At 41.0% G+C, this 27,967-nt stretch overlaps 1 protein-coding gene across 1 annotated transcript in view; it reads left to right on the forward strand.

Annotated features, from left to right (window-relative positions):
• LOC128599396 (contactin-associated protein-like 2) overlaps positions 1-27,967 on the forward strand; it is an 84,633-nt gene that overhangs the window by 14,689 nt on the left and 41,977 nt on the right. Inside the window, exons 4-9 of the mRNA XM_053610933.1 lie at positions 1,674-1,877; positions 2,375-2,559; positions 4,081-4,224; positions 5,087-5,345; positions 17,768-17,917; positions 23,755-23,917. Coding sequence (XP_053466908.1) covers positions 1,674-1,877; positions 2,375-2,559; positions 4,081-4,224; positions 5,087-5,345; positions 17,768-17,917; positions 23,755-23,917 — 1,105 coding nt within the window. The remainder of the gene's footprint in view (positions 1-1,673; positions 1,878-2,374; positions 2,560-4,080; positions 4,225-5,086; positions 5,346-17,767; positions 17,918-23,754; positions 23,918-27,967) is intronic.

Here is a 27,967-nt window from a genome sequence, read left to right on the forward strand (position 1 = left end):
ACTGCCATATATCAATAATAAAATTAGCCGTGTTTGCTAGTAAGCGAGCTAACGTTATGCCAACCGCCATGTGTAAATACTAAAATCAGGGTCCGTACAAGTTGCTTGAAGTTGGCTTTTTGAAATTGAAGTTCTGGAAAACCTTGAAAATACTAAAAAAAGTACTTAAAAAGTCCTTGAAAGAATGTCATTATGAAGCATCTGTACAAACCCTATAAAATTAGCCATGTTTGATAGTAAGCGAGCTAAGATTCCCAATTTTATGATTTTTTAGTTCATATAGTTCATGATTTTAGAGGTCATTTCCAAATTCATTTATTCCTAATGTAGTGTTCATTCTTCGTACTCTGAGGACAATTTACATTCGCATGATTTCATCGCTCTAGGGAACAATAGATGAAATATTTGGCACATTGAATTAGTTGCTTCGCAGTTGTATGATTGTTCTTGAGTGTTTTCAGAAGCCAGTTATTCATTCTCATTAATAAAATATTCAGAGGAAATTTTGGTTTGTCGGTTTTCATTTACATCTATGTATTTTCTGTAAATTTGGTTCATTTTGTAGACTTGAATTACGAATGAACACAATATTGCGTGATATCGTGATATTACTTGGTATTGGGATACTTAAGCTGGTATAGTATTGTAAGATATGTTCATGGTATCGTGAGTACCCTAGTGGCTAATACTGCAACATTTTCAGGAAGCCCTATACGGGTTGCATGTACTGGTGTCCCAAGGGTTCGGAGGGGTGGTGGGGCTTGAGTTGGTGTACAAAATCATATGCAATGTCATGCTGGTTGTACAAGATCTGGAAGTGGGTAGAAACACACATCCTGTCTTAGAGAGATACTTTTTGTCCTGAAACAGGTGTGCAAATCTATATCCAGGGCTTGGCAAATCCACAAGAAAAGTGGTTGAGTTAATTTGGAAGGCTTATGGCTGAGCAAAAATCGATCTGTTTGTGGACAGACAACTCACTGTGGCTCACGAACAGGGCTTTAAGGCCTTAAAGACACGAGACAGAGGCTTTAAGCCAAGATGTGTTGGTACTCAATTGGCCAAATCTATGGATATACAACCAGTGTTGCTGATAGTCCCATTCTGGCCAAACAGACCATGGTTCCTTCTGCTGTTGACAGTACTAATGAGCATTCTGTTCCCACTAGCTATCCTAACTGAACCGGTTGCTGTGGCACAGAAGACCACATGGTTTAAAACTGTGGGTCTACCTCCTGGAATGTTTGCAAAGGGGCTCTTGTTGCATGGCAGTAAAGGCCGTTTTTGTTCAAAAAAAAAAGTGTGAAACCTTTGGCAGACCTGCCTTCTTTTACACCATGAATAACATTTTCGAGATTTTGCAGAGTTGACAAGCATGTCTTTCTGGGTCTACTCTAAAAATTCATGTGGCAGCATTGTCTATGCAATAGGGAACGGTTAATTGATTGCTGCTAGGAGCACATAAACAAGACAAGGTACAGAATGTCTGCGACCCTCACGTAAAATAATGATCCCCCAGTGGGATTCAGATTTGTTGCTAAGCAGTTTGAGCAACTTGCCATATGAAAATGCAGATATAAAGCGTATTTCTTTTTTACTGACCAGACAAGTAAGCAATTCTCTCTCTCTCTCTCTCTCTCTGTGTGTCTCTGCCTCTCACCCCGGTTCCTCAGGGGCCGACGTGATTAACTTTGATGGGCAGGGTGTGATCTCCTACCGTTTCAAGATGAAGAAGATGAAGATCCTGAAGGATGTGATAGCGCTGAAGTTTAAGACGGGTGAGAGTGATGGAGTGATCCTGCATGGCGAGGGTCAGCAGGGTGATTACATCACGCTGGAGCTCAGGAGAGGAAGACTGCTTCTCCAGATAAACCTGGGTAGGGTAGGAGCTTTTACTCATCATCAAAGAAATGATCATCTATAGATCTGTCACTCATAATGGTGTAAGAGGAGATATTTGAGGAAAAGGGAAAGATGTCTATGTATGTTGGAGAGAAGAGGTGTGAGTAGGCTGTATGGCTGGTTTATTGTTGCCACTGACCATGTACTTTCCGTGACCTCATATTATACATGTTCATTCTGTTATATACAATGTCTGTGACATTTTAACACACATTCAGTATTGTGTTCAGTATTCATCATAAACATTAGTTCCTAATGGTATGTACCATACTTGCGTACCTTGTGAGGTCTGAAAGAGGGATATTTTCTGAATATAAATCTAAGCTTGGACATTTTAGGCACGGTTTATTGTAGTATAGGTGCATTTATACTGTAAGGGCTTTAAGGACCTGTGGACATTGCAGCCTGGAGAAACAGACTGTTATATAGCCGCATCATGTAAATGCTGCATCTTGGTATTGTTATGAAACAGGCAGCAACCATTACGGCTCCATCCTGGGTCACACGTCGGTGAGCAGCGGCAGCCTACTGGACGATCATCACTGGCACTCGGTGGTGATCGAGCGCCACAGGAGAAACGTCAACTTCACCCTGGACCAGCACACGCAGCACTTTCGCACCAACGGAGAGTTTGACCACCTCGACCTCGATTATGAGGCAAGGGTTAATGTCTTTTCATTACCATGATATATAGGTTATATTAGATTTCGAATTTGATGCAGGATAGAGGAGTTGAATTATTCAGAGGTTTGCCATTTAAACCAGGATTACATACTATGAAAACAACCCTCCTACACTATCCTCCTCCTTCTGCTCTTAACCTCCTCGAAATAAATTGATTCCACTGAAAGACCTCTGACGTGAGTTCAGGACATTCAGATCCTCACGTTTAAGTGAAATCTGCACTACAGTGTGTTGTGCAATACATTAATGCATATTTACAATGGGTACCGTGGTATAGAAAATCGATTTTTTTTAGTTATTAAATATGTGAGCAATGATTTTGAATGCTCACACTGTCCATTGAGCAGAGCTCTCTGATGCTCTTAGAATCCAGGAATAACAATGATGGATCCTAATGCAGTCCAATTAAAGGCAAGATCTAAATAATGAAGTAGAAAAAATGCTCAATCTGTGATGTTGAACTTTTGGCTTTTGTGTTACAGCAGATATGTTCTATGGTCCAAGTTGAAACTTTATATAATATAACGTATAACACAGCTCTGTTGAATAATCGATTCGGATAGGTTGGAGGGTGTTGATCGATGTTCGATGCCAGTAGCTCTGACAGTAGTTCCAGTTGCAAGCTTATATAAAGCACACATGTTTTTGGTTTTATAGTAACAACTTAGACAGGGATTTATGGGGGGTGTTGTTAAAATAAATGGATTTAAAACATGTGTTAGGAGATGTTTATTTAGCATTTTTGGAAGGAGTCTCCAGTGTAACAGTCAGAGATTTCCGACATGGTAAAGTCTTCAGGATGGTTGACTTGTGCTTTTTTTTGTTGTACATTTACAAGGGAGAAAAAAGAGAGGCTGGTGAGAGAATTATGGTGGTGGTGGTGTTTTTTTTGTTTGTTTTTTTTTGCTGCTTTAACATAAGTGATATCAGTCACTCACTTGGCTCATGGATGTTCCACAACATTAAATGCAACTATAGATGGATAAAAAGTAAGATCGGTTGCTTTTTAATTAATGTAATTGTAATTATTGGCAAACTGCTGTGGTATAATAGGAGTCAAACACTTCTGGCCATGCTTTATAGGAACAGTGGTACCAATTGTTGATTATTTTCCTATAACAGCACACCCCAACATTCTTCTTGATAATTGAATAACTGTAAATGCAAGGCTATGAGCTAGGTGATAACCATAACTGCAAATGCCATGCTACGAGCTAGGTGATGACTTTAACTGTAAATGCAATGCTACGAGCTAGGTGATAACTTTAACTGTAAATGCAATGCTACGAGCTAGGTGATAATTTTAACTGTAAATGCCATGCTACGAGCTAGGTGATAACTTTAACTGTAAATGCCATGCTACGAGCTAGGTGATAACTTTAACTGTAAATGCAATGCTACAAGCTAGGTGCTATTACTCACACACACACATATGCTAAAAAAAAATCAGTCTTATTCACACATCTTCTTCTAAGTCTTATTTCCACTTTGCAGCTTAGTTTTGGAGGGATGCCATACTCAGGCAAACTCATCTCAGGAGGCAGGAGAAATTTCAAAGGCTGCATGGAGAGCATCAACTATAACGGAGAAAACATCACCGACCTGGCCAGAAGAAAGAAAGTGGACACGTCCAGCTTTGTGAGTTCCATTTATAAATTCTTCCGCGCTATTGTTTTTATTATTATCCCATAATATGATAATTTGCTTATGTATCATATGTTTTATCATTGGCATTTCGACTATAACGTATATTCTTAGCATGAAGAAACTATTTTACATTTATACAGGTGGAACAGATTTATTAAATAAATAAAGTCATTTCTATGAATTATGTATTCAAAATTGTCAAACTGGCAACCCTTTTCCAAAGGCAGTTATACTAATTATTCATGTTTCATAAATATTCATCACAAAAACACAAACAGTTGATCTCGAGATTATTTTATGAATTTGAATAATTTATAGTTCAATATTTATTTCATTTGCCATTTTGTCACTGCATCTCGGTATCTTAAAAGGCGCTGAAGATCCTACGTGTAACATTGTAACCTTTGTTCCACGTGAGAGCTCCCACAGCATGATGAACTCGTATAATAGAGCCATTTTGTAAGACATATATATAAAACATTTGCTCTTTCGAATGATTTAACCTCTGTACTCGAGTCGTGTTTGAATATGCAATACAAACACTGTATTTGCTCAATAGAGATACTGTATTTTACCCCATGTGACTCTCATTTAAACTCTTTTCTGACTGGTTCTGCCCTCAAGCTCATCTGTACAGTCTACAGCAAAACAAAATGTGGTTATACTTTAATATCTGCAGTTTTTCCATTACAAAGAATACACGAGGGAAGTTTAGTTTGATTGTTTGATGCTATACAGAATTAACAATACATTGCTTAAGCATTTCCTCCATTCTCATTTAGATACCTCGTGAAATGACTTTTAGTACTGAAACCGTAATGATTATTTTCTCATTTTCTGCTCCACTTTGTAGCGTAATTTGACATTCTCCTGTGTGGAATCTCACACCTTCCCGGTTTCCTTCAACGCCACGAGTTTCCTACAGCTGCCAGGTCGAACGGAGCACAGCATGGTGTCTGTGAGCTTCCAGTTTCGCACGTGGAACCCTAACGGCCTGCTCCTGTTCAGCGCGCTGGCTGACGGCATGCTGGAGCTCACGCTGAAAGACGGCAAAGTCACGGCGCACATCATTATCACGCAGCAGAAAAACTCACGCGTAGACACGGTGTCAGGTACAGACGACTTCATGTGCATTCGGGGGGGCTTGTAGGCTGCTCTTTAATATACACATCATTGCATATCCTTTTTTTTGGCGGGGGGACGTACTGTACTCAGGAAAAGTAGTGAGGAGCTTGGACTATATGCAAACTTTAAGAAAAGCCTCCTGGTTGAAACTCCTCATGAAGCTGATTGAGAAATGCTGAGAGTGTGCAACGGTGTATCAGGAATACTGTTAAGAATACGTTTGATTTGTTTAACATTTATGGAAGGAGTCTCCAGTGTCAATGCCGCTCAGAGATAACACTCAGAGGTAAAGCTCCAATCTTAGGCTTTCTGACATGGGAAAGTCTTCAAGACAAGTGATTTGTGCTTTGTGGTTTGTCGGTAACATGACAAGCTACTTTATTTGTCTCATTAACTTAAAAAAAATAAAGGCTAGTGAGAGAATTACAATTACTAGTGAGAGAGACTATTTATAGCAATTTTAACACAAGTGAGAACTTCATGGACGTTCCGCAATATTAAACATCTATTAACATTAAACAACTGTAAATGGATTAAAAAAAAAAAAAAATTGTGTCCTTCATTAATAAATTTAAATGTTCTTTAAAAGAAATTTAAATCCACTTTGTATTGGATCACATCACACCACCTCACCATTGATTATTTTCCTAAAACAGCATTATCTATCATGTTTTATTCCTTATTAGTTGCCCTTATGCTTTGTTGTCCTTATGCAATGTGTACATGGTTGTAGCAGGGTTAGTTCCACGGCAATTTAAAAAATTTCAATTCGTTTAAATTTCGTTTATCTGGCATCGTGATAGTGTATGTCAATGTAATATACTCATTACATTAGTATATTTTCAGAAAATTACAAACATATTTCGCAGCAGGCTTGTCAATATTGTATTACCAGCATGCTTCATATAATTTGTTTGCTTGCTTTTCATCACCTTTTAGCAAAACTAATAGGTGTTGATGGCATTCAGTTCCAAGTACTGACATTCCACTGAAATCTGGTGAAATCTGGTCCTATAAAATATTGATAATGAAACATGACAGGTTGATGAATCACATGATTATGAGCAGTACTATTGGGGGGGGGGGTGTTGAAAGTTGTTACAGTTAGTGGGTTTTGTTTTTGCCTTAATACACTTAGCTATGTTTATTCTGCGTGTTATTCTGCCAGTCCGGTTGTGGTGCGTTCAAGGTCGGTGAGGTTTCCGGGGAAGCGATGAAGTGAAACATATATTAGTTTACCCAGGGCTCCATCACATATTGATTCAGTGGTATAACTGAAACCGTTTCCACCTTTAATAAATGGAGCCCCCTGGCCTTTGGCGAGACTTTGTTCCTTGATGGTAAATATTTGGTTCTTTGAAAATCTGAGATGCCTCACAGCCCAGGTAATTTCCTAAACCTATAAAGAATCACTATACAGGGAAAAAAAATGTATCAAATTTAGGTAGCGTAGCCTGGAGCAACCTTCTAATACTTCGCAGGTTTGATCCGCACGTTTGTGCATAAAGTTCAATATGTAGATTAGGTCTCTTGTGTTTTTGCTGCTGAACTTACATGAAATTATATAATTTATATCGGACAAAATGGCACAATTGGTTTTGGTTATGCTCCTTTTCAGGTATTTATGTGTTCGAGGCTGGTGATGTTTCCAGAGCAGCAGTGGAGAGTGATGCGTATTAGTTTACCCAGTGCTCTATAACATACTGACTGATTTGTATAGCTGAAACCATTTCCCTTCTTTATTAAATGAAGCCCTGTAGCTTTTGGCTTTATGCTTTGGTGTTTGATACTTGGATACACGTACCTGCAGAAAGTTGAATGTGTAAACTAGTCCCCTTGTGCTTTTATTCTGATGAGGTGACATTTTGAACGCACAAAAATGGCCTCATTTGGTTGAATCTTTAAGTCCCAGCTTGGTGGAGGTCAAATCGAATAAGAATATGAGTAAGAACCTCAAGCTAAATCAGTAGTAAAGTCAGTCTTGTTATCTATCTATAGTTTCTCTTTTGCATGTAACTTAACCAGAAATTTCTAGCATTTTAAAGTTTCTTTTTTAAAGAAACCAATTTTGGTCAAAACCATTTTTTTGACCAAATTTATATTTATATATTCTAGAATACAGCTGTAGGCCTTCACACGAAACTGCACACTGGTTTGAATCTGATTAAAAATTAAGCTGATTTTGCTACTGATATATATATATTTAACGGAATTTAAGATACTTATTCAAAAAAAAGTGATCTGCATCAATATGAGTAAAGACTCGAACATAACTGTGTCAACACAATTATGTATACAGCGTCACTTGCTAACTGACTGCTTTCACTCCACTTTTTCACCTTTGCTAGCTCACTGCTGTTTCATTAACAGTTTGGCGGGCTGACTGTTAACAAGCTTGCACATCTTTTTCTCCAGTGATCCCATTTCGGTGCCTCTCACTCAGACAAGTCTCGGTGGAACCTGGTTTCAAAACACATTAACACCTTAAACTCTCCCCGTTTCGTTTGATAAGGTTCTGAATGTAGATCAGATCAACATCAGGGAATAACAGTTTTTCAACAATTTTTGAGAGGTTTTGATAATAGATTACATTTAATAGTATGCGCTTTAAAAATCTTTAAAGAACGATGTACCTGAATGAAGGTGGAGGATGTCACAAACCTCGAAACGGCACGGAAGCAGGAGCGGGCGGTGGGGGTAGAGTGTAGAATCGGGAAGTTCAAGAAACGTAGTCGTAGGGTAAACAAGGGTCAAGCGATCGGGCGAACCATACAAACGGGGATAGGCAGAAAGCGTAGTCGAGACAGAAAACAAGGGTCGAGGCTCACGATAAACAAACAAACTAGAACGGCTGGGTAACGCAGAGAAAGGAGCTACTGAGCGTATACTTCGCGTATAAACTGGGTGAATGACTTCCCTAAATACTAGCGGTGAGTGTGTGTGATTGGTGCCAGGTGTGACTGATCAGAACTCCGGGGATGGTGAGCGCATGCGTGCATGAGAAGCGAGTGTTGCATCTTGGGAATTTGAGTTCTGATCGGACCGGGCTGTGACAGAACCCCCCCCCAAAGGGCTCACTCCGGGAGCAGAGTTCTTTCTTGGCCTCCCCCGGGGTCGTGGACCAGGGAGATGAGGATGAGTTGCGTGAAAGTCCTTAGTAAGCTGTGGATCCAGTATATCCTGCTTGGGAACCCAGCACTGTTCCTCAGGTCCATAACCCTCCCACTCGACCAAATACTCCAGCTTGCCCCTCCTGTGTCTAGATTTGAGAATGTTCTTGACACGGTAAGCCGGTTGTCCATCAATGTCCAGAGGGGTCGGAGGAGTTTCAGCTTGTACTTCGGTGGCTAGTGGACCGTTGACAACAGGTTTGAGATGTGATACGTGGAATGAGGGGGAGATGCGGCTGTGTCGTGGCAGTTCCAGACGGTAGGTGACTTCATTGACTCGCTTGAGGATCTTGAATGGTCCAGTGTATCTTGGCGTTAGTTTTTTACAACTATGAGCTTGTCTCAAGTCCTTTGTGGACAACCACACCCAATCGCCTGGTTGGTAATTAGGGTGTTCTTTGCGGCGGCGATCTGCTTTGTGCTTGTACATGTCTGTGGTCTCTTTCAGGCGTCAGTGGGTGTCAGCCCAGACACGCTCGCTACGTTCGAACCAGTGGTCAACGGCCGGAGCTGCGGTGGGAGTTGCATTCCACGGGAACAGTGGAGGTTGGTAACCTAGCACGCACTGGAAAGGGGTGAGATTGGTAGCCGAATGACGTAGTGAGTTCTGGGCGTACTCGGCCCATGGCAAAAACTTGCTCCAATCCTCTGGGTTATTGGCACAGAAAGTACGGAGGAATCGCCCCAATTCCTGATTGATTCGTTCCACTTGTCCATTGGCTTGTGGGTGATATCCGGAGGTGAGATTCACTGTCACTCCCATCTTGGTCATGAAGCTGGACCACACTCTGGAAGTAAACTGCGGGCCCCTGTCACTGACAATCTCTTCTGGAATGCCGAAATATCTGAACACATGCTGGAATAGAAGTTCGGCTGTCCCGAATGGAGTGGGGAGAGCGGGTAATGGAATGAAACGTACGGACTTGGAGAACCGGTCCACTGTGACTAGAACTGTGGTATTTCCTTGGGATCTAGGCAGGTCTGTTATGAAGTCTACGGATATGTGTGACCATGGGCGTTCAGGTACAGGTAAGGGCTTGAGCCTCCCAGCTGGGAGGGTCCGAGGTACCTTATTCTGTGCACAACATGAACAGGACGTCACCACCTTGTGTATATCTCCCTCCATATTGGGCCACCAGTACTTCTCTTCTAGGAGATGGTGTGTGCGTTGTGTCCCTGGATGCCCTGTGCCGAGTACCGTGTGTGCCCAGATGATGAGTTTTTGGCGGTACTCCTCGGGTACAAACAGTTTGTTCAAAGGACACTTTACGGGTACTTGTGACTGGGGAATCTGCTCTAGCTCATGGTCCAGATCCCACTCTAGTGCGTTGATAATACATGAAGGATGAATGATGTACTCTTCATGCTCGTTGACACGTTCTGTGTGGTCGAGACGAGACAGAGCAACAGCCTTTGTGTTTTTGGACCCGGGTCTGTAGGATAAAGTGAAATGGAACCTGGTGAAGAATAGGGCCCATCGGGCCTGGCGGGGTGTGAGTCGCTTTGCAGTGCGAAGGTACTCCAGGTTCTTGTGGTCTGTGAAGATGACAAATGGATGTGTAGCCCCCTCTAACCAGTGTCTCCACTCCTCCAGCGCTAACTTAACTGCCAAGAGTTCACGATTTCCCACATCATAGTTTCTCTCAGCGGGGGAAAGCTTTCACGAGAAGAATGCTACCGGATGGAGCTTTGGCTTCTCTCCAAATCGTTGGGATAGAATGGCTCCTACCCCGGTCTCTGACGCATCCACCTCCACTATAAACGGTCTGGATGGATCCGGATGTTTGATGATGGGTGCAGTAGTGAAGGCTTTCTTGAGTTTGTCGAAGGCGGATTGGGCAGTTGAATTCCATGATAGACGTTTGGGTTTCCCCTTTAGCAGGGACGTGAGGGGGTTGGCGATGGCACTGAAATTTCTGATAAACCTTCTGTAGAAGTTCGCAAACCCCAGAAACCTCTGTAGTTCCTTGATCGTCGAGGGTGTGGGCCAGCCTACTACTGCCTGGACCTTTTCCTGGTCCATGGAGATCCCCTCGGGGCTGATGACGTATCCCAGAAACGCAATGGTGGTTCTATGGAATTCGCATTTCTCAGCTTTAACATATAACTGGTGACGGAGCAGTCGTTGTAGAACTTGGCGGACGTGGTGAACATGTTCCTCCCGGGAGTCAGAATATATCAGAATGTTGTCGATGTAGGCGATCACATGGTGTCCCAGCATGTCACGTAACACGTCGTTAATCAGACATTGGAAAACCGAGGGAGCGTTAGAGAGCCCATACGGCATGACCTGATACTCATAGTGGCCTGAAGTTGTGCTGAACCCAGTCTTCCATTCATCTCCCTCTCGAATCCGGACCAAGTTGTATGCACTGCGTAAGTCCAGTTTCGTGAAGATGGTGGCAGTGCGTAATTGTTCCAGAGCGGCTGGTACTAGAGGTAGTGGGTAACGGTACTTGACGCATCACTGGTTTAGTCCTTGGTAGTCGATGCATGGTCGTAAACCTCCTCCCTTCTTCTCCACGAAGAAAAACCCCGCGGATTCTGGAGAAGTAGATGGTCGTATATACCCTTGGTGCAACGCCTCCTGAATGTACTCCTCCATGGCCCTTTGCTCGGTGACCGTTAATGAATAGACTCTCCCTCGCGGTGGTGTAGTGCCTGGGAGCAAATCGATTGTGCAGTCATACTCACAATGAGGAGGTAGTCTGCTAGCCTTCTTCTTACTGAATACTTCAATGAGGTCGTGGTAAACACTGGGGATCAGAACGTTGTCTGCCTTGTCCGGGCTCTCAATGGATGTGGATGCTAAGGAGATCACAGGGACTTGAAGACAGTGATTGATGCAGTGAGCTGACCAGCTAGTGATCTCCCTTTGATTCCAGGAAATTTGTGGATTGTGATGTTCGAGCCAAGGAAGACCGAGAACCACTGGATGCCGGGCTGTCACAATGACATGGAACGTAATCTTCTCCTGATGAAGAGCGCTGGTGCAGAGATTAATAGGTTCGGTACAGTGGGTGATTAAGCCATCTCCAATGGGGGCCCCATCAATGGCTTGGACACGGCGGGGGGTGCTGAGAGGACGAACGGGAATGTTATATTGGAGTATGGTCTCTTGGTTAATGAAGTTCTCCGCCGCTCCAGAGTTGATCAGCGCCTCTAAAATACAGGAAACACTTGAGTAACCCAATATAACGGGTAATACGAATGCAGACTGGACTGAGTACTGGGCAATGGGTTCTAAACTTACCCCTGGCTGAGGTTGTCTGGCAGTTTTGGTTTCCCCTCGAGTAGAGCGCTGTTTGAGAGGGCATTGTTGCATGAAGTGGCCCCTCTCGCCGCAGTAGAAACAACAATGTTCACGGCGCCGTCGTTCTCTCTCCCGCATGCTCACCCGGGTCTGCCCCAGCTGCATGGGTTCGCTAGGGCTCTCAGATGCCGGTGCTTCCGCCTCGCTGCATAGGGAGCGGCGGCTCCGTAGTAGACGATCCAGGCGGATAGCTACGCTGATGAGTGAGTCGAGGGTCAGCTGATCATCGCGGCACGCCAGCTCCGTTACGATGTCAGCATTTAATCCCCGGCGAAACATAGCTTTTAGAGCGGGTTGATTCCATCTGCTCCTAGCGGCCACAGTACGAAATTCAAGAGCATAATCCGCCACACAACGTGATCCCTGCACCAAGGACAATAAGTCCTCCCCAGTCTCCCGGTTGTCTGGAGAGTGATCGAATACAGTGCGGAAGCGTGATGTCAGCTGCTCATACGTGCTGATACCGTTCCCCTCCTGTTCCCATTCCGCGGTAGCCCAGAGGAGAGCTCTCCCGGTTAAAAGTTCCATGAAGTGGATTATCTTCTGATTCTCCGTCATGTCTGGGTACGTGGAAAAAAACAGGGAGCACTGGAGTAAAAAACCTCGACAGCGTGCCGGATCTCCATCATACTTCTCCGGCGCTGGAGTGGAAGGTAAGCGTGGGGTCGGCGCCGTAGAAAGCTGCGCGGCTTGGTTTAGCCGAGCTACCTGCTCAGTCAGGTGGGCGAGACGGTGATCATGTTCACTAATCATCCGGCCATGTCCCTCGATGGCTTGCGGCCAACGATCTCCTGCTGCTTCCATTAGAAGGTGAAGTATTCTGTCACAAACCTCGAAACGGCACGGAAGCAGGAGCGGGCGGCGGGGGTAGAGCGTAGAATCGGGAAGTTCAAGAAACGTAGTCGTAGGGTAAACAAGGGTCAAGCGATTGGGTGAACCATACAAACGGGGATAGGCAGAAAGCGTAGTCGAGACAGAAAACAAGGGTCGAGGCTCACGATAAACAAACAAACTAGAACGGCTTGGTAACGCAGAGAAAGGAGCTACTGAGCGTATACTTCGCATATAAACTGGGTGAATGACTTCCCTAAATACTAGCGGTGAGTGTGTGTGATTGGTGCCAGGTGTGACTGATCAGAACTCCGGGGATGGTGAGCGCATGCGTGCATGAGAAGCGAGTGTTGCATCTTGGGAATTTGAGTTCTGATCGGACCGGGCTGTGACAGAGGATGATAATCTGAAATAGATTCATCTGAAATGTCTATATTGCATTACACTGCATTAACAATGTGTTTCTGCTATATCCAATGGTATAATAAAAGAACATTTCTGGTTGTAAGATTTTTCTTAGATGCTTTCTCTTGGTTTGTAAATAATACCGTAACTCGACAAAGACTTGTTAGCGTGCCCTCCGGGTCACAGCGTCACGTTATCATAGATTTGCACCCTTAACACACACCAATCACTATATATATCTTTTTTTTTGTGAGAACAAATTGTTTCAGTAAATCAGCAGCAGGAATTTATTGCGTATTCCACTTCCTGCCTTTGTAGTGTGTGTGTCATCATTTGCATCATTACCCAGAGGCCCAGTGGTTCCTTTGTGTTCTTTTAACACATAGGAACACTATGCAGCCTGGTTGCATTTCTCTTCAGTGTGCAAAAAGGAAATGGAATCACAAATTGAATTGTTTTTTATTGTGCTTGTGGCCTCAGAAGAGCCTTTAACGGTGGCTTTATAATGCCTTGTCTACATGCTTTTGGAGCAGATTACACAGGAATCGTTTCTGATCGACATACTAGATGCGGATAGAATGAAGCGGAAAGAGATCTAACTTCAGGTGTTCTTTCTGACTGAACATGCCTGATTCACTGCCTTGGGTCGTAGAGAACAAAATCCATGCGGTGATTTACGAACAGATAAATCATAAAGCCTTGAATAAAGGCCGTTCGGTTTGACAAAAAGTAACGTGCATTTATGATGGGCTTCAAAGGCAGTATTGTATTTTTCCATTCCGGTTTCTGATACAGTAAAAACCAGCAATCATAAAACTCTACATCTATTAAAACAATACACCAGTGACTCATGAAGTCTCAGTAAAATTCTTTATATGAGAGTGCTGTTAAATTCTCAGTTCTGATTGGTCAGCAGCTCTGACAGTAGTTTTCCCTACAAAGCAAGTAAATCGCATGCTTATATTAATGCTCTTGATAGTTTCGAAATTGTTTCTATAGTAACAACTCATTCACAGTGGACACTCAGCATAACCTAAGCCTAATTGTAAATGGATTAAAATATGTTATTCAACAAAGAAAAAAATTTAATCATGGATGTTGTGAAGCATTGTCTAAGGACAAGTTTATTTATAGAAGGAATCTCCAGTCAGTGTTTTGTAATGGTCAGTACGTTGTCCACCATGGGAACCTTGTGATCTCACTGACCATTGAATGGTTGTTGGTGCCAGAAAGATTGTTTAAATATTTCAGAAACTGCTGATCTCCTTGTATATTCATACACAACAGTCCCTTAGAGCAGTGGTTTTCAAACTGCGGGCTGTGGCCTCCTGGGAAGGCGCTAGATCGCACCAGTGGGGCCTCATAGAAATTCTAGAACGTTATTGTTTTAAAATTAATTTTACCTGTAAGTCGGGAGTGTCAACGTTTGAACTAGGATTTACATAAAAATGAGAAATATTAATAAATTAAGTCAATTATACACAGCACACTAAGACACATATCTGTTGATATACTAGTGTATGTCATGTAATATCGGAAAAGGACTAGAAACTACATTTCCCTTCAGCCACTGCACCATGTCACATTTCATTCACTTGTTTCACGTTTAGCTCATTAGCACTGGTGTGTGTGTATATAGTCACAGCACTGCACTGTTGTCTTGTGTTGTTTGTTCTGTCCCCATGTATCACGTTATGCTCATCTTTGATCCACGCAAGTCTTATGTTGTGCTTTGTTTGATACGTTATTACGATGTTACGATTCTGCATTTGCATCCACCTCTAAATTCGGAATTGTGACGGTGTCGCTCCATACGCTGATAAAACCAAAGACTATTTCAAATGGATACGTTTTTAGATAGAGGACATAGTCTTTTGGCTGAGTAAGATAATACAGAAGAGCCTAGCAAGAAAAAAACGAAAATTTGACAACTCTCTTTGACACACCCTACACGGGGGGGGGGGGGGGGGGGAGTCACTTAGACTCCCCCCCCCCCCCCCATTAACAATAGATTTAACCTGTGACATTTCCATACTGTATACATTGTATATTTCTCTTGTGTTGAAGTGTGTGCTGTAAGTTTCACTAGTCTGCATTCCACGATTGTGTTGTGTTGTACAATGGACTGTTCTTTTTTTCTAATCCATGGGTGAATGGATTTCACGATAATGAAAACAACTTGAGGTGCAGCTCTACATTTCCCCCGATTCTTCATTTTACTGAATGAAATTACAGTGTGTGGTGCAATATTGCTGTTTTTTTTGTTTGTTTGTTTGGGTTTTTTTCCTCTCTTTTATATGTGCGTGGTTACTAAATCTACCCCGTATGCTCAATATCACAATATCACATTGCAGTCTCATAACCTGTGCTGTTCGCTCTATGTGTGTGTATTATCATTCATTTCCTGTGAAATAGGCTCACAGTGTTGACTCGCAAGATCTTTTCTTTGTTGTTGTTGTTGTTTTTTTTTTTACCATCCCACAGAGTAGACTCCAAAGATTGTGTCCAGCTAAATGGGACACAAAGCATAGAGTTAGTGAGATGGATGGATGGATGGAGAGACTGAATATTGTGTATCCTTACCAACATCAGACACATTTCTCAACTAGAATTGTGTGTCAGGTGTTGTGAACTGGACTGTGTCCTGTAGAGAGAGAGAGAGAGAGAGAGCGAGAGGGAGACGAAAACCGAAGGCAATTACTCAACCTTCTGTTAGGTGACGGCAAAATGGTCACCGGGGAGCTTTAGGCAGTTAATGTTCTTTCATCATTTCTTAGCATTAATAGTAAAAAAACAAAAACAAATTGAAGATGTCCCATGCTGGTTGTTATTGTATTCTGGTGGCTCAGGTGTAAATAACACTAATAAATGTTTGCCATTTGCCATCAGATGAGCTTTGAATCCTTTCAGCACTCAGTTGTGATTGAGATTCAAAAGGCATCTTGTAATTTGCTGCTCATCAACCCATTGACTTGCCTGATGGAGTCATGAGAGTGAGCCGAACGTGTTTCTCTCGTAAAGCTCCACGTCAGCGCACTTAACAAAGCATTATACTTGAATAACACCAAATTAATCTCTAATTATATATTTAGAAACTCAATGCGGTTCTCTTAACGTGGAAACGTCTTTATGAAATGAGATAAAGTATACATGTTTTGTTAGGGGGTTGGGAATAAAGAAGAAAAACCAACCAACCAAACATTTCTATTGTAACAACATACATAAACCGGATTAGATTTTGAGAACTGCATTTATTGGTCTGCTTCATATCGGTAGCACTTAAAGAACAGCATTTTAACATACCTTTGATGGAGGAACCTATTTGTTGGATTTAAATTTTACAACGCTAATATAGTCATGAATCCGTATCGACTTACAGAATGAAAGTTTGTCAAGTCATTATGTGGCTTTCTAGGACTGTATTCATACCAGATAAAATGGTGAGAATGAAACAGCAGTCCACTCTCATATCTGAAGAGTGAAACAGGATACATCTGTAGATAGATGTGATGAGATCACATGACAATACGAAAGCTAGAGTGTGACGCAGTCTGAATGTTGCTTTAACCATCCTGAATCAGTGGAATTATTTTTCCAATAACAGCTCTTTTTTTTTGATAATAATTACCAGTGCTATTTTTAGTTAATTAAAAAACGTTGTCATACTTTTATCCGTTTATATTGATAATGAAAATGAGTTTTTATTGATCATGTATACATTGAGCACAGTGAAATTCTTATTCTTATTCTCTTCGCATATCACTGCATGTTAGGAAGTTGGGGTCAGAGTTCATGATACGGTGCCCCTGGAGCAGAGAGGGTTAAGGGCCTTGCTCAAGGGCACAACAGTGGCAGTTTAGCAGTGCTGGGGCTTGAACCCCCCAACCTTCCGATCAGTAACCAAGAGCCTGGCAGTGCTGGGGCTTGAACCCCGACCTTCCGATCAGTAACCCTTAAGCCTGGCAGCGCTAGTGCTTGAACCCCCGACCTTCCGATCAGTAACCCAGAGCCTGGCAGTGCTGGGGCTTGAACCCCCCGACCTTCTGATCAGTAACCCAGAGCCTGGCAGTGCTGAGGCTTGAATCCCCTGACCTTCCAATCAATAACCCAGAGCCGGGCAGTGCTGGGGCTTGAACCCCTTGACCTTCCAATCAATAACCCAGAGCCTGGCAGTGCTGGGGCTTGAACCCCTGACCTTCCGATCAGTAACCCAGAGCCTGGCAGTGCTGGGGCTTGAACCCCCAACCTTCCGATCAGTAACCCAGAGCCTGGCAGTGCTGGGGCTTGAACCCCCTGACCTTCCGAATAAAATGCAGCTTGTCATGTTTCTAAGAAGCCATAAAACATAAATACTACTCTGTCCTGTTCACTTGTCCCAGGGAGGAAATCCACTGCTGACACTAGAAACTCCTTCCATTAATGTTAAATAATGATCTAATTAGAGAAAACTTCACCATATGATGAATTACCACCACATTTTAAAATTGGAATTTGATGATCTGGAGCATCTGCCATATAAACCCCAGTGAATGAATGGTTATGAAATGAAAATCAACACACCTGACCAAACAGATTTTAGAGAATTTAAGAGTGGTGTGGTATAAAGCAACATGAACTTGCGACATAACCATCTTTTCTTTCACCATGAAAATCCTGCTTACCATTCTTATCATCGCTCTTATCATTACAGGTTCAGGGCTGAATGATGGAGAATGGCATGAAGTTCGCTTCATGGCCAAAGAAAACTTTGCCATGCTGACCATCGATGGAGATGAATCCTCCGCTGTGAGGACCAACACACCCGTTCAGATCACAACTGGAGGAACGTACCACTTTGGAGGTGTGTGATTGAATAAGTGAGACTTGATCGTGCTAACAAGCTTAAAAATGGAAATGTGGTGTTAATTTGCACTGCTTTATCACGTTAATGAAGTGGATGGACTGGAAAGATCGTGAGGAAAGAGTGACATTTTCCATTCAAATGATGTTTGGAGCTGAAATTCACAAAAGCCTGCTTTCTAACTTTAGTTTTCCTTAAAGGTTTTAGAAGACTAGGCAGAGGTTTTAGTTAATTATGCAATTTTTATGCAATAAAATAAGAAGTAATTTGCAGTAAATAAGAACTTGTGCCAGTATGTAACAAGTCTCTAAAAATAGTAAAGGAATATACTTAGAACCAAAAAAATGCTTAAAATATGAGAGTAGTGATTGTGTTCACCTGTTCTATGTTAGGTAATGATTAGTTTATTTATACCCTGTTTTGTCAGGGCTTTTATTTATTTATTTACTTATTTATTATTTTTCTTCTTCTTCTGTTGTATTGTATGTTTGTTTGCTTTTTTGCACAAAACCCCATTGTGCCCTAACCTCAATAGTGTTTTATGGATTTCCCTGTATTTAAGCCTTGAAGTTGTGTTGTAAGCAGGAAAAATGGGCAAACGTAAGGATCTGAGCGACTTTGTCCAGGGCTAAACTGACTGTGATGGTTAGATGACTGGGTCCGAGCGTCTCCAAAATGGCAGGTTTCGTGGGTGTCCCCTGTATGCAGTGGTTAGTCCCTACTAAAAGTGGGCTACTGTAGCACAAATTGCTGAAAAATGTTAATGTTGGCTATGATAGAAAGGTGTCAGAACACACAGTGCATCACATCTGATTATATTACTCTGACATCTTTAAATATATAAATACATAAATAACCCAAATTTCATAAGCTACAGTCTCAGTGATAATAGTTTTAACACCATTTCCACTGAGAATATCTATTACTAAAGTGTACATACAAGATTTAGTCTGATTAAGAGATTTGGGTTCAACCTGACTAGTCAGGATATAAAAATCATTTGCTGTGAGATACTAGATGTGATTAATGACGTATACCCTTACAGCCAGTACTGAATTAAGGTGGGAGGAAAAAAATGCCATACCTGATTATATGATTTAAAAAAAATTAAATGATGCCAGAGACAAGTGAAATGGACTATTATCTCTGCATATAATTGGAGCCTGTATTAAAACCCATTTATAAAGTTTATTAATATTGGTTATGCCGTGTCTGGAGTATATTTATGCATGTCAGCTATGGTCCTGCTCTGTCTAAGAGTTTTGGAGGTGGATGATCATTAATCAGTCTGATTATCTTTCACTCAAAAGATCGGTGTCCATATACAGCGACATTTTTTTATCAGCCTCATTCATCCAAAAAACACAACAACAACAAAAAAAAACAGCTCCCTCCAGTCCTGACAGCATGATCACCCATAGAACCCCTCACTACTTCCCTACGCACTCCTGATGCACAGTCATAATTATCAATCGATAATCCTTCTTCCATCATTGTTATTTCAACTCAGGGCTGACATATCTACACTCTAATTTGTTTACAACTGTTTTTAGTTCCTTTCCTGAAAATGGAAAGAGCTCCATTTGTCCTGTAAGGGAATTTAGACATAATCAAATAACTCATATTTACAGCTTTTAGATAAATGTAGCAGGGTTGCCAGTTCTGCAAAAACTAAGCGGCTGCTCGATTTAATCTCTGTGGGAAATCATTGTGATCTGATCGCTGTAATTAATAATTAGAAATGTTGTTTATAGAATAAATTACAGCATACCCAGGAAATTGACGAGTGTAACAAAGCAGTAAGCAATCTGTTGGAGCAAACCGTGTTGTTGTACACTATAAGTAAAACAAACATGATTGAGTTCTGTGCATGAAGGTGGATTTTCCATCCACCGTATTGACTCCAGTGAGGAGCAGAATGAAGACCAGCTTCAGTGATCTAACACGAATCATATTGTGAGACATTGCTTATCTTGAATAGAAAATGTTGTTATGGAGAAAGTTACAGTATGAATTAATTCAAAGTGAGTTGTAAGCATATTATATGAGTGCTTGGTCAGCTTATCCTTCAATCTGTGTGTTTTTTTCCTTAAAGGAATCTCACATTGTCATATAAACCAAGACATTGGCATTATTTTTTTTTAATTGGACTAATCAAAATTCTGAATAAAAAGTGTGAAAGCATCTAGCATCAACATTAGCATTAGCATCTTGTGGCTAGGTTATATTTAGTGCACAAAAACAAGATGCAAAATAATAGGATAATAAAAGCAAAGCCAATGATGTTTTAACTAGTTAGCACTGACTGAGAGTACAGTTATTGAAGTAAATATAATAATATTGAGTACGAGAAACGAGTGTTGTATAATTCTTTTTTTTAGGGTTACTTTTTCAAAGGAGTAGCAATGTAGCGTGACCAGTCGTTACTTTTTTCTTGTCCGGTTATAACAGTCCTCATCATTGCATATCCGCGGTACCCGCTTCCTTCACAGGAATTAAGAGCCTCGTTGTAACTCACATGGACAGGTAGACACCACAGTTTGTTACGAGACGTATGGTGCGGGTAAATGATAATGCCCTAGTAAATTAACACTGGAGTTTCTTCTCTGAGGATACAGAGAATATTACTGGTGCTTTGTTGTTAATAGGCAACACAACATGTTTACATGTACTTACAAATAAAATAAAATAATAAAAAAAAAATTCCAAGTCCCTCACTGGCGTACCTACTTTCGGTAACGAAAGGGTTTCCTCGTCCTCCTAATTAACGCATAACATCATCTAGCAACATTTAACGACTTTCCATTATTATTATTATTATTATTATTATTATTATTATTATTATTATTATATTTTTTAAATTGAATTTTAAAAGAAGAAATAAAATTGGCACCCTGTCCAGGATGTACCCCGCCTTGTGCCCGATGCTCCCTGGGATAGGCTCCAGGTTCCCCGTGACCCTGAAAAGGATAAGCGATATAGAAGATGGATGGATGGATGGAAGAAGAAATATAGCATATGTTTGAATGACATCTCTTGTATAGACAAAAAAAGTGCTTGAAAAGTCCTGTAATTTTATTATGAAGCATCCAGTGTGGTCAACGTAGACCCATAGTTAATTCCGAAGCACATGGCTAGGTGTTTGTCCCAATTTTTTGGGGGCGTTTTGATGCTAAGAGACTAATTCAAAAACACTGACCAGAGTGCATCACATTTAATTAAATATATTCATCAAATCTATGGCTCTGTCCAATCAGCTGCAGCGACAGGAAGTACTTTGTCACTGATTTCTCTGTGAGCAACTAATGAAAAGTGCTTTATTATATCTGTAGCTCATGTGCAACTTGTCCTCCTCTGTCATAAAACCCACTGTATCCTTTCCAGCACCGTTTTCATTTCAACACACCATGCTGTGTGTTTATTGCCTGACTCTTCTCTTCGGGCTGACAGTTTGTTTGCTTTTTCCAGCTAATTTCATCATGCGTTGGTTGGGTGGGTAAAGAATAAAAATAGCATATTATAATACACTGCAGTTGTCTTGTCTGTGTCCCTGTGGTTTGGATGCTATCCTTATCAGTATGCTCATGATTACTTTGCTGTGTGAGAATAGAAACAGGTGTTAGTGACAGATAAAGCTGCATCGGTGGCTTTTATATACACCTGATTATAATTCTCATCACTTCGGTCGACTCAGGTAGAAATACACTAACACTTAAATGTCCGTGCTACAGCCTTGATTTTTGTTTTCGGCGACACGCTGGTTTCACAAGGTCACATGGACCATGATGGAAAGCGGCTCGGCATGTTTTCATGCTAAATGCCTCTATAAACCATGGGCATGGTCTAGCGTGAAAATGCGTTCTGTATTATTGTGTGGAGATTATATTTCACATTAGTTTGTTCAGAATCGCAGAACCAAGGACAAACCTCAATGGGCGTCATTTATCAAGCCGGAATTTATTCGTAAATCATTTAATGGAGCGGTTGCACAAAAATGAAAATCCTGAGCTCCTGAATTTGTGTATTATATATGTATAATGGAAATCACTGAAGGGACCCTTGATTGCTATAAAATTATTCCTATAATTGGTGATTAGTTACTGACTTCTAAGTAAAATTCTACACCAGGCTAGATTTAATCTACTGTTAACACACAGTTTAGGACTTTAGGACTTTACACCCTTACTTACATTCAACTCGTGCAGCCGATTACATGTCGTCCACGAGGCTCTAATTTAGCATAAAATATTGACATGTCTTGTTAATTAATTACAACACTACAGCATTGTGACAATTCAGGCTGCAGTCATCCAACCTAGTCATCCATGCGCAGGTAACAAGATCACCTTCTTCCAGTCTTTTTTTATTTCCTGAATCCCCTGGCACTTGTTCATATAAACACATTTATCCTGCTAGTAGTTGAGATGCTAAACTGCTTCCTGCACGCTTTCCTTCAGCCCTCAACTCACTTATTTCTCATGTGTTTCCTGGCATGTTTCTACCATCAGGATCTTCTTTCCTCATTCTTTGATTCTTCTTCTTCCTTTTTCTGCTTCTTCTTCTTCTTCTTCCTTTATCATCATATTCTTCTTCTACTTCTTCTTCTTCTTCTTCTTCTTTTTAATCTTCTTCTTCTTCTTTTTTCTTCTTTTTCCCTTATCATCATATTCTTTTTCTTCTTTTTCTTTTTCTTTTTCTTCTTCTTCTTCCTTTATCATCATATTCTTCTTCTTCTTTTTCTTCTTTTTTCTTCTTCTTCCTTTATCATATTCTTCTTCTTCTTCTTCTTCTTTTTAATCTTCTTCTTCTTTTCTTCTTTTTCTTCTTTTTTCTTCTTCTTCCTTTATCATCATATTCTTCTTCTTCTTTTTAATCTTCTTCTTCTTCTTTTTCTTCTTTTTTCTTCTTCTTCCTTTATCATCATATTCTTCTTCTTCTTTTTAATCTTCTTCTTCCTCTTCTTCTTTCTTCTTCTTCCTTTATCATCATCTTCTTCTTCTTCTTCTTTTTCTTCTTGTTCTTCCTTTTTCATCTTCTTCTTCTTCCGTTTGCTTCTTCTTCTTCTTCCTTTATCATCATCTTCTTCTTCTTCCTCTTCTTCTTCTTCTTCCTTTATCATCATCTTCTTTTCCTTCTTGTTCTTCCTTTTTCATTTTCTTCTTCCGTTTTCTTCTTCTTCTTCCGTTTTCTTCTTCTTCTTCTTCTTCTTCTTCCTGTATCACTATCATCTTCTTCATCTTTTTCTTCTTCCTCTTTCGTCTTCTTCTTCCATTTTGTCTTCTTCTTCCTCTTCTTCCTTCTTCATCATCAGCTTCTTCTTCTTCCTTTATCATCATCTTCATCATCATCTTCTTCTTCTTCCTTTTTGGTCATCTTCTTGTTCTTTTTCTTCTTCCCTTTTCATCATTGTCTTCTTCTTCTTCTTCTTCTTCTTTTTTCATCATCGCCTTCTTCATCCTTTTTCATCTTCTTCTTCGTCTTCCTTTTTCATCTTCTTGATCTCAAACACAAATGTCAGATAAAAAAATAGACGGTCTAGGTAACAGGTTGAGTCTCAGAAGGCCTTGCCTTGTTGTGGGTGATTTGTGGGGTTTATTCCTATTATTTATTAGCTTGAGCAGCTTGTTGGCTTTAGAGCCTCATCCTCTTCTCTCTAGTACTGTTTCATTTTCACAGGAAATCTGTAATAAATTCAACAAATATTTGTTTTAATCAAATATCTAATCTAGATCTAAGATCAGAATGGAGAAGAATCCACATGGTGCACGGTGAAACATGTTTTTACATGGTGAAAGTCTTGAATTTCACGTAAATGTCACTGATTCTTCTTACTGCAGGTTATTTCCTGCAGACCCAGGCGTCTCCATCACAGCGCTCGTTTCAGGGCTGTATGCAGCTCATCCGGGTGGACGATCAGCTAGCCGACCTGGCAGCTATGGAGCAGGGCATGCTGGGAGCCTTTGAGAATGTCACCTTGGACACGTGTGCCATCATAGACAGGTCTGAACACTGACCAAACCTCTAACCTCGACACTGCAGCTTTAACACTTATGTCATATCAATAACATCTACAGTATACAGACAGGTGACAAATTAAAGGGGGAAAAAACCCTTACGTGTCTTAGTAAGGCTTTGTATCACAAGAGTCAATAAAACAGCTCCTGTTCAGCTTGGCATCAATTCAACAAGTATACGTAAGTGTACTAGAGTGCATTTTTTTCCGGAAACATATTGCCTTGATTGGTGTTTTGATGATGCCAGTGGAGAGCGTTGTCTGTCACGTCACTCCAAAATCTCCTGTTTGGTATTCAGTTGGTTGGTTTGACATCTGATGACTTCGAAGCATATGATTTACATCATTTTCATCTGCATCAGACCAATTGGTGAGCCCTAGTGCGTCAGAAGAACTTTAAATTGATTCTCAGTCAAGCTATTCTCTAAGGCACAACTGGACCCAGTCCATGCCGGCAAAATGGCTTCCACATTATGGCTTAATTTGTCACCGGTCTATACGGTTGCAGGGAAGAAAAGATATGCAATCAGGAAGCAGTGCAAAATCCAATATACAGTACAATAAAGAGTAAAGAATTAAGGGCTTGGTGGTTATATTGACGCAATGGAGTAATGGAGTCCTAGGTAAAACATAATCACGGTGAGGTCGATTATTATAAGGATGTATGTCTGGTAATTTATATTTTTGGTGCACTTTTTAAGCAGAAGAGTAAACAGAGTATGGCCATCTCATATCCAGAAGGTTTACTCAGTTAAGTGAAGCACCAGCACTCTAACCATTAGAAGAAGAAGAACTAATTATACTGATATTGATTGATTACCCATGCATTTTGTGCCTCTGTTGCTTGACATGTGTTTCTGGGTCTACGAGTCTTTCATGCTCACACACTGGCAAGGCAACACACTGTTTAGCACACCAATTAACAAATGGCATTAATGAGATAAATCGACACTCAACACCTGGGACGAGAAAACACATGACGCTCCATTAAGTAGAATCATTGTGTGAGGGTTTGTTGTTTAATGCGTACTGGTAGATCATGTGAAGTTAGCTGTGAAATCTGCTAGACTTTGGATCTGGTTCTCTTTGGATGTCGTTTCCTTGCTCATTAGGGATCAAAATCTAGATAGAATTTCAAGTAAAAGTGCTTTGACAATTGATGCGTCGCATTTCGCCTGCTGTCCATCCTGTAATATCATCCGAGATTAGAATGCGCATGTCCCAAATCGTAGCACTTTTTTTCAGCTAATATCACCCACGACATGATGGAGGAGGAGTTTTGTGATAGTTTGCGTCTAAAGTATTCTTAAATCTAAGCTTATCGATGAGCTTTTGCACTGTACTGTAATAATGAAGGTGATGAGAGGATGTCAAGTGTTCTCTTATCGTTTATCTGGCACTCGATCGGCCGAGGTGCAAAATCATTATCGGGACTCAGACGCTCATTACAACACCATCGATTTTGTGTTTTTCTTCATCAGTTAAGATGTCAATGTTGTTTCGGCACATCGACTAAATCACAGGACCTGCAGGTTTTGTTTACTTCCTGTGGCATTTTTTGTCTTCTCATCACATAATGCTAATTTTGTTACGTTTCAAGCGCTACGTAGTATGCAAAGCGGTGTGTTCTCGGAGGCATAAACATGTGGGACATTTGTGTGGGTCACCACGCTTACTGCCCACCCTATTTAATGTGCTGACAGTATTTTCAACCAAACATTACCTCCGTTTGAGTGTCCATAATGGCTATATGAGTAGTGGATTGTGGATTCAACAAATCAGACAGGCAGACAGGACTAGAGCTGCATTTCTGCACCACACACACACAAATTAATTTCTCCTGAAAGCTGTCTATTATTTTTTTTTTTTCCAGTTTCATTTTTATTGAACATTTCTGCTGTACATTTCTGCTGAACATTTCTGCTGAACATTTCTGCTGAACATTTCTACTGAACATTTCTGCTGAACATTTCTGCTGAACTAAACATTTCTGCTGAACATTTCTGCTGAACTAAACATTACCGCTGAGCATTTCTGTTGAACATTTCTGCTGAACATTTCTGCTGAACTAAACAATTCTGCTGAACATTTCTGCTGAACATTTCTGCTGAACATTTCTGCTGGGCATTTCTGCTGAACTAAACATTTCTGCTGAACATTTCTGCTGAACACGTCTACCAAACATGTCTGCTGAACATCACCTTTTCTCTTCTCTCCTCCCCTCCCTTTCCCAAATATTCCATTGAGAAGAAAAAAGAAAACAAATTGAGCAACACACAGCAGTAAACATTCACAGGTTTTTTTTTCTTTTTGAAAGCTGTCTATTATATAAGATTTTTATTTTTCAGTGTCTATGTCAGATTATTTGCTGTTAAATGTCATAAATCTGATTATTCTGGACTTTTGTGGGGCTGATTTCTTCCTAGCGCAGACTGTAGATTCATGCAGCCAATCAGTGACAGTCAGTACATTTACATGGACAACAATAATCCGATATTAAGACGATACTCTGATTAAGAAACTAGCATGTAAACGGAGATTTTTGATGACCTTAATCCGATTAAGTTCATACTCGCAGTAAACACAAATTGAATTAAGATGTGTGGAGTATTCCTGTTTTAGTCGCATTATCGACATTTATTACAGACATGGACACACCTTAATCACACTATTAACAGCAGTGCTCAACCGTTTGACGGCAAACAAGAGAGCACAGCTGCGTCCGAAACCGTGTACTTACCTGCTATATAGTAGGCAAAATACATGCATTTCTATATACTATATAGTAGGTAAGTATGTGATTTGGGACGCAGCCCACGGCTTCAAGCAGTCGTCTATTTGCATGTACAGCATAATAAATAATTAACCGCACTTGAAACTTTCGTAAATTTAAGAATAAAAACACCCGAAACTGTATACGGCACCATAACGAAGACGAACTGTATGTCGATACGTGAAATTCTGGAGGAACGTCGGACGGCGTGGCGCGGTGATGTAATGACATGTGGAGTTAATCTATCTACAGTGAGGGAAAAAAGTATTTGATCCCCTGCTGATTTTGTATGTTTACCCACTGACAAAGAAATGATCAGTCTATAACTTTAATGGTAGATTTATTTGAACAGTGAGAGACAGAATAACAACAAAAAAATCCAGAAAAACGCACATCAAAAATGTTATAAATTGATTTGCATTTTAATGAGGGAAATAAGTATTTGACCCCTCTGCAAAACATGACTTAGTACTTGGTTTAAAAAACCTTGTTGGCAATCACAGAGGTCAGACGTTTCTTGTAGTTGGCCACCAGGTTTGCACACATCTCAGGAGGGATTTTGTCCCACTCCTCTTTGCAGATCTTCTCCAAATCATTAAGGTTTCGAGGCTGACGTTTGGCAACTCAAACCTTCAGCTCTCTCCACAGATTTTCTATGGGATTAAGGTCTGGAGACTGCCTAGGTCTCTCCAGGACCTTAATGTGCTTCTTCTTGAGCCACTCCTTTGTTGCCTTGGCCATGTGTTTTGGGTCATTGTCATGCTGGAATATCCATCCACGACCCATTTTCAATGCCCTGTCTGAGGGAAGGAGGTTTTCACCCAAGATTTGACGGTACATGGCCCCGTCCATCGTCCCTTTGATGCGGTGAAGTTGTCCTGTCCCCTTAGCAGAAAAAAAACCCCAAAGCATAATGTTTCCACCTCCATGTTTGGCGGTGGGGATGGTGTTCCAGGGGTCATAGGCAGCATTCCTCCTCCTCCAAACACGGCGAGTTGAGTTGATGCCAAAGAGCTCCATTTTGGTCTCATCTGACCTCAACGCTTTCACCCAGTTGTCCTCAGAATCATTCAGATGTTCATTGGCAAACTTCAGACGGGCATGTATATGTGCTTTCTTGAGCAGCGGACCTTGCGCGCGCTGCAGGATTTCAGTCCTTCACGGCGTAGTGTGTTACCAATTGTTTTCTTGGTGACTATGGTCCCAGCTGCCTTGAGATCATTGACAAGATCCTCCCGTGTAGTTCTGGGCTGATTCCTCACTG

Source organism: Ictalurus furcatus, chromosome 23, assembly GCF_023375685.1.
Source record: "Ictalurus furcatus strain D&B chromosome 23, Billie_1.0, whole genome shotgun sequence".
Classification (NCBI taxonomy): domain Eukaryota; kingdom Metazoa; phylum Chordata; class Actinopteri; order Siluriformes; family Ictaluridae; genus Ictalurus; species Ictalurus furcatus.